The following is an 8283-nucleotide window of genomic DNA, read 5'->3' as shown; positions in this document are numbered from 1 at the left end:
GTGACGAATTAGATGGAACGATGAGCTATATGAACTATACCGCGACATTGATATAGTTTAGCTTATAAAAATTCAGTGACTTCGCTGGCTTTGTCGTGTCGTGCTCCGGCTAGAAAGTTGTTTGATTCGGTATCCGCAGGTGGAAAAAGCGGCAGAGAATGTCCTCAACTTCAGTGAAAGGTCCAGATGACCAACTATTTGGGGGTGCTCGGTACTACCAACTAACGACAGTAAGAAACTAATCTGAAGCTGGAGGCTACTCGACGCGGTCAAAGACTACTCACATCATATGTAATGGCCGACTAAGTAAGTAAATATATAAATTCCGCTGGTAAAAAAATTTTCAATATTAAACCAAAAATATGATTTAACTGAAATAAGCAACTTTTCATATTTTTGCTCATTAGCTTAACTTTTTTTTTATTATGAGTTATTTTTGATTTGTGATTTTTCACAGAACAAGTGCGTTTGTCGTTTCTGAAAGATTGATAATAATTCTTTTAACGTTGAAATTACTTATAGTGTATTTCAATGCGTGAAGTAAATCATATAATCATGACTTTCAATGCTGATTTGCGATTTCAAAAGAATACTACACTCTCTTATAAGCTATCCCCACGCATTCCAAACTATAATAATTATGCCACAATTTGTTGTGGTTTTTTTGAGCATATAGTTGTCCTTCCTAGTCCTTACCTTCTTTGTAAATTCAATCATATAATCTTTCCAATACATCGATTTGAATAAACTCAATGAAATTGAGTTTTATTTCGTATAAACTATTGATTCTCTTTTTTTTTTATATTCATCGTTGTATCCCAGATGTAGGTATATTGTTTCGAATGCAATTGAATATTTAATCGTTCATAACATAGGAATTAGTCCTCGAATTAGTCCTCAAGACATTTTAGTTTGTCAACTTTAACGCGATTCAATAAAAAACTCTCATTGAATTAGCTTCGATTTTTTTTAATTTCACAAAGCAATCAAAATTTCTTTCAAATAAAATTATAACCTAATCCCATATGAAAGATGTCATTTATATTTTTTTTTTCTAAATCACGTTACATGTTTCAATAACAGAAAAATTTTGGAAATAGAAAAATTTTAAATTCGCATTTGCAGTACCAAACTTCACACTGGCAACCATTAGTTTTCACCGCAAAATCATGGAGCCAGATTCAGTTGACGTTTGTGTCTTCTCAGATGCGCCTATGTATAATGTTCCAAAATACACAGATGCAGACTGCAAAACCTTTAACAACAGTGCATTGTTAACTGGAATTGTGATTGGTCTTTTATTGCTATTACTTCTGGTTGCTATTGTAATGGCGATTTCTGATTTTTTCGATCGTACGACAGATGGTCAACAGAATAATGCTATTGCCGAAGAATCAGAAGACGCTAATCAGACTGATGACGTTACTATTGCTGGTGAAGTTATTGAGACAGCTAAAAATATATCCGATAGTCAAATCGAACACGAAAATCCAGAGATCAGCACAGAAATGAAAGCTGAATTGGAGACAGACGGAGAAAATTTTAGTATCAGCCAACCGATTCCAAATGAGCCCACCGATTGTTTTCGGGATTTCACTTTGCAGCAATTAAATGATTTCAATGGTTCTAGTGACGAACGCCCCATACTTATAGGTGTTAACAAAAAAGTCTATGATGTAACCAAGAACAAACGCTGCTATGGCCCTGGACAACCGTGTGCTGTGTTCGCAGGCATCAATGTGGAGTCAAAGAGTTGGGAAAAAATTGTAAAAGATAAGTACACTTGTGTTGGTAAATTAGTTCTAACACCTAAAGAAGAAGCTGAAACTCCAACTGGCGATGACATCAATTTTAGTTGTCTCTTGAACAAACTGAAGGAACAGTTAGACCGCAAGGTGTCAGAGAACATCGAACAGCTTGATCAACCAGACGAAAGCAATGATGAACTTTCAGTGTCTGCGGCTGCGTCTGCGGCTGCGTCTGCAACTGCGTCTGCGGCTGCATCTGCGGCTGCGTCTGCGGTTACGTCTGCGGCTGCATCTGCGCCGAAAGTCACTAGCGACGAAGTGGAGGCATGTGAAGAGAGTTATGTGTAATCATATAATCTCTTTCATAAGCACAAACGCTCAACCAAGATATACAACTTCACAAATAATTATAAACATGCAAATACGAATATATGAATTGTTATATATATGAATAAATTAATTAAGTACAAAATTATCACATTTCAATAAATAGAGACAACCATATCTACAACTGCAGTAAATTGATTTCTTTCATTTTTTTCTCAAGCCACAAATAAATTTAATTTGAAATGGAAAGTGAAATAAAAAACGGTTAGTTTTGTTTCCGGGTCGAATAGTCAATTTGATATAATAAATAAAAGTTGCTGATGTTAAGGAGCTGAACTCTTATAAACATATAGAATAAGGATTTAAAGTAAAAAAGAGTTCATGTGAAAACATCATTAAGTTTTTTTTATAACGCTTCAAGCATTCAAGTATTGAGATATAAAAATGTTTTGATGAGAAGAAAAGATGTAAATAAGTTAATTAGAATTAAAATTGACAGAATGTTGCACTAGATACGGTTTACAGCGTTAACATTTTCACAGTATTCCTAAAAACTAATTAAGATCATTTAAAAGAATGCCAAAAGACGTAGCACCAATTTGACAATATGCGTTCTTTTATAAATCTTATTTAGCGATCAACTCTGAAATTGGTTATTCGTAGCATAATTAATTAATGGCACGATTACGATTTTTAGTTCATCATTTTGTGCAACTTTTTCCACTAAGTTTTATATATTTATGTAGATAAGTTCTTGCGGTAGCAGACTTTCAAATTGTATATTTAAATTAATCATATTGATTATATAAGCAACTAGATGACATTCAAATAATAGTTGCCACTAGGTGGCGTATCTATTTATTGAACTTTCAGTGGCTCGAGAACTAAGCATTATGCAATATATTGACATATAAACTTAGTGTTAATAATTATTTCGAATCATGCCCAACATAATCTTTGAAAGTTAATTTCACAAAAACTTAAATAATGCTCTGCATAGATTAATACTCGTATTAAAGAGAAATGATTAAAGGACAACATATCCTTAGGTACACAATTGCATATGTGTGGTCACTCAATTTCAGGGTTGACACATATGCCACAATATGTATGAAATATGGTTTTTTATACACCACAAAAAAAAAATAATTCATAGTCAACCTTCGACAAAAGTGATGTACAAAATGGGCAACAAAATGTTATTTCAAAGTAAGGACACATTTCCTTGCTGACCAAGACCGTCGGATAGTCTAGAGCAAAAAAAAAAATAATAACCTTTTTAAATTATGTACATATATATTGCACACATATATGTGCAAGCTGTTAAATGTGTAAGTCCATAAATATATCACACTGATATTATTACAAAGGACAAAACGTCAACAACAGACGCTGATGGATAGCTTTTAATTTCCGTTCAATATTGAAAATGAATGAAAGTATAAATTATCACAACTGCGACTTTAAATTATAGTTAAAAACTTACATAAAAGCTTCTATTGGTTAAAATCATTGATCGAAAATAACACTTATTTCAACATTTTTTATGAAAAAATGCAGCAACAAAAAGTTGTCTAAACTCATATTTAAGTATATAGTTATCATTCTAACAACTTTTATCCTTAGCATTATGCATGCTTTTTATATATGAGCATTTTAAAATGAAACTCAAAAAATAATTTTTAAATTTGCTTTATATTTTATTTATCAAAAATAATAATTTTATGTGCCTTTTATTTTATCGCTTTCTGCTGCTTTTCATTTTAAAACGCACAAATAACTGTCACTTTTGCGTTATAAATAAAAAAATCATGAATAACTTTCACTGGTCTGTCGAATATATTTAAAAACGGAAATATAAAATGCATTTTTCATATAAGGTAGTTGTTTTTGTAATTTCATACAAAATGTATTTAAGGGTACAAAACATTAATGCATAGTCTTTGTGTGCAATATAAACAAGGTACACTGTTTTTATTTATTTTGTTCCTATCAAATACGCAGGTTTGGTTGGTTGTGCATTTCGTTTCGAATTAATTTCTTACGTTACCTTCCGTCTAACTGGACCTGAAAAATGCATACATTTTATATCAAATTTACAAGCAAAAGCAAAAATAGAGAACAAACCCAAAGAGTTCCTCTTGATCGACCTAATGTTTTTGGCTACAAATTTTTCAAAAGCTAAGTTGAGAAGTCCTCTTGTATTTAGAGTCCTTGATTATGTATCGTTATTATTTTAATTGTATTTTATTAATAATAAATTGTTATTATGACCAATATTCAACACTACTTTATTGTTATACTACGTTTTATACTATGGCTTATACTACGTTTAAGGATTAAGAGAACGAGATTAAGTTAATCTGCATTTTTAATCTCCACCGTTTGCATTAGGGGTATTCAGGCAACTGATTAGTTGGTTAGTAGTTGATTAGAACAAAAATTTGCACACAAAAATGAAACTAAGCAGGGAATCAACTATTTCGGTGATTCTCAGACTAGTACAAATTTGATTAATAGTGCTGCCAGTCCCAAGTGTCGTAATAATAACTTAAAATGAACTTTTGTATAGAAATTTGTTAGCTATCTCTCTCAGCTGTTTGAATTGTGTGTAAACAATTTTCACTGTTAACGTATGTTTCGCTTTTGCTGTTGATGCGAGTGCTGCCAAGGCATTTACACACAACAAACTAATCAGATTACACATTTTGGGTCGTTCAAGCAACTGATTAACATCAAAATGCTAAATTTTTTTTATATGAAGTTTTAGAATCAACTAAGCAACTAATCAATTGCCTGAATACCCCTAATAGGGGTATATATTCGAGATTAATGTTGACGTTCCTCTTGTTGTTTTTTGGTTCGTGTTTTTGATAAATTTCTGTAAATAAAGCATATAATTACAATTTTGTATAAAAAAATTCTTTTATATATATAATAAATTGATTTATAATAATAGTTCAACAAATTTTAGTTATAATTATGTGTAAAACTATTGTTAAACAAATTTAATAGAAATTTCACTCCGGAATTTTCAAGCTTTCAATATTTGTTTTAAGTAGATTTTGACATATCTCTTTAAGATCGTAAAAAAATCTACGACATTAAAACATTTCTTCTAAGATCGTAAAAATATCAACGACATTGAGACATTTGCAGAGACATTTGCACAGAGAAATAATCATCATTTTGAAGGAGATTTAAAACTAAACTCGATGAAAAGGAGATTAACTTTTGTATGGGAAATCTGAGATTAACAACGAGGTTAGTACTTTAATCTCGATTTTTGTTAATCCTCTTTTAATCACTCAATGTTAACGCCGTATTAGGTCGTAAATTTAACAAACAAAAATTACACTTATAAATTTGTCTTAAATATTTACTTGTAGTTTAGTTTTTATAAAAACTTATTCATTTTACAGATATTTCGGTCTATTTTGTAAACTATTTTCAGTGTATAATAAGGAACAAAAACCTTAAAAATAAACAATCATTTTATTATTAAAAAGAAGTGCAAATTTACATATCACCTCTGTGGTATTGCACATTATACTTTAACAAAATTATTTTATATGGCCTATACACCATAAAAAACTTATATAAGACTTACTCCACTTGCTGAAATTATTGATTATATCATAATTTGCGCCAGCTGCTATTTTTGCTTTAGTTTTTAGAATTTCCAATGGAGATAGTCTCTCTAGGATCATAATACTTTTCTTGTACGTCTTAATCAATTTTTACTTTGAGAAGCTTCTTTCCGTCGAAACTATAATGACTGGAACTGTGAATATGAATCTGGTTACTATATAAACATTCGGGAATACTTCGAATATGGTTAATGCCATTATCAAACTGAATTGTTCAAAATATTTATTAAGTGCTTAGAATCCACAGTCGGTAACTTTTTGCGAGGCCCCTGGGGGCGCGAGGCCGTCGGCGGTCTCTGACACCGCTGACGCCTAGCGACGCCACTGGTTCACGGCATCTAAAATAACAGCTACAGAGCTCCACTGTTCGTGCACCATGATTCGACACAAATCTTTCATGAGTGAAATCTATATGCTATTTCAAATGCTGGACTAGCGCTTGTTAATAAAAAATTAAATAATAAATAATATATATAATAAATAATATATATGTAAAATTGTTCATATATTAATTACTATTTTTTTTACATTTTAACTTTCAGTGCTTGTTTCTATCACAATAACTTTTTTACGAAATAAATATAAGCAATATACTAAATACGTACAAAGTAATTGGTCAACTTGTTTAAAAAATAATAAATTTACTTTTAGCGACAATAAAAAACTAACACAATCAAATTAGAAAAAATTTTTGTCGTTTATATCGGTCTTTGGGGATTGCCAATTTAGCAGAATACGAAATTTGGAGATTTAGCGATTTATCCGGAGAATCAGCTGTTTTAGAAAGAGGAGAAAATTAGCGAATAGAAATAAAGCGTAACGATTTAGCAGAATCGCAAAAGTGGCTGAAATGCATTTAAAGAATTTTAGCGATAGCGATTAGTGGAGTCGGCCTGCAGGTCTCACATTGTGTTATTAGACGACTTTTTGCTAATCTTTTATCTGAAGCCTGGTGATATTCTACACCCAGTTCAATTTCACATCGAACTTACATATGAGTTTCGAAAAGTGTGCAGTACAACAAAAGAATTTTTTTTTTGTTTTTTTAATATTGAAGTTTTGACTGATCAAACAGCTGTTTCGAGTATTGCCAAATGCTCATCATCAAGGGTTTTGGAATTATTTCTTTTACTTCATTATTCGTAAATAGTTTCTTCAAAATGTAAGTACCAAGGGTTGAATTCATACTCTGCTAAATTTAAAATACAGTATCAGCGTTGACTGACTCAACTCACCCAAATCCATACTTGACTTTTCAGAAATATATAAAGGTCACATAACTTTTGCATTGTCCGGAGTATTTGGCCACATTTTTCATATTCCCACAGAACGTATTTTTTAAATTTTTTTTTTTATATATAAAATTATTAAATGGAAATTCAAGTGTAAAGTCTTTTTGTTAGAAATTTTTATGATCTATTAAATCAGGTATTTGATTATTATCGATTCATCAATATGTAAGATATTCAATTGAGACTGCAAATACCAACAACAGCTGATCTCATATTCAGGGAATACTTGCATGTATGGTTAATACAAATATTAAAATAAACAAATAAATATAATTTTTCTCACAAATTTTTTTTATTAATTTATATTAAAGCCTTATTGCCATTAAAGCAAATTTCCGAGTATTTATTTATATAACTTTAATAATTTTGTTTTCGGTTTCTGTGCTACCATATCTTTTTAATGGTGCCATCTATAAGTATTTACGTTGCATATTTTCAACATAAGAAATCGGTTTGGCATCATTTTCTCTTTTGCATTATTCGTTCAGTCCTAGTCCGAAACGAAGTTGCAATTCCGCCAAATTTTTATTTTCTCTACTTTTTTATGTTTACACTTCTTGGTGGCGTGCTTTTTAATAAATATTAAAAAGTTGTGACGAGATGTCGGTGAATGAGCAAGTGACTAAGGGCAATATAGAGCACGTTATGTGGAATCTATTTAAAATGCGTTTCCCAACGGAACTAACAGATGCAATTAATAACAGCGCATACAACACATTTCTTGGGGAGATCCAAATCACAATTTATACTCAACAATCAGTGCAGATTTCATTCACACCAACTAAATTTGCTGAAGGTGTTGAGCTGAAGACATATATACTTGATGCATCCCCGCATCTTATAGAACTTTTAACTAGTGATTTGACCATTAAAGAAACTGATACGTCATTGGTGGAAATATATGAAGTCTTCCACCATCCACCTGAGTAAGTAGTCATTTTCTATTTGAATATAATTTGATATAATATAGTCAGCTATCATTCTCACTTTTGCAGAATAATGGTTGATGAAAATAATGTACTATATCTTGACTTCAATTTAGATGGTGACGACACTCGCCATCTTAAAGGTAACTTGTAAAAATATTATGTTCACACTTATTTATATATGTACGCACATATATATTATATATTTATACATATATAAATATATATATATATATATATTTATAATATATATATTTATATTATATACATATATATATAAAATGTATATATATATATATTTTATATATATATAAAATTTATGATATATATATATATATAT

General features: G+C 30.5%; 1 protein-coding gene across 1 annotated transcript; it reads left to right on the top strand.

The window, feature by feature from the left end:
* Nucleotides 1–7506: 7506 nt before the first annotated feature.
* On the top strand, nucleotides 7507–8086 carry LOC119662575 (the record flags this gene model as incomplete). The annotated part of the gene is given in 2 exon segments (XM_038072216.1): nucleotides 7507–7943; nucleotides 8013–8086. Coding segments are annotated over 2 exon segments (400 nt in total), but the record flags the coding sequence as incomplete, so codon positions are not given.
* Between the last annotated feature and the right edge of the window lie 197 nt (nucleotides 8087–8283).

This window comes from Teleopsis dalmanni, chromosome X (genome assembly GCF_002237135.1).
Source record: "Teleopsis dalmanni isolate 2A chromosome X, ASM223713v2, whole genome shotgun sequence".
Lineage (NCBI taxonomy): Eukaryota > Metazoa > Arthropoda > Insecta > Diptera > Diopsidae > Teleopsis > Teleopsis dalmanni.
This window is presented reverse-complemented; position numbering and strand designations above follow the sequence as displayed.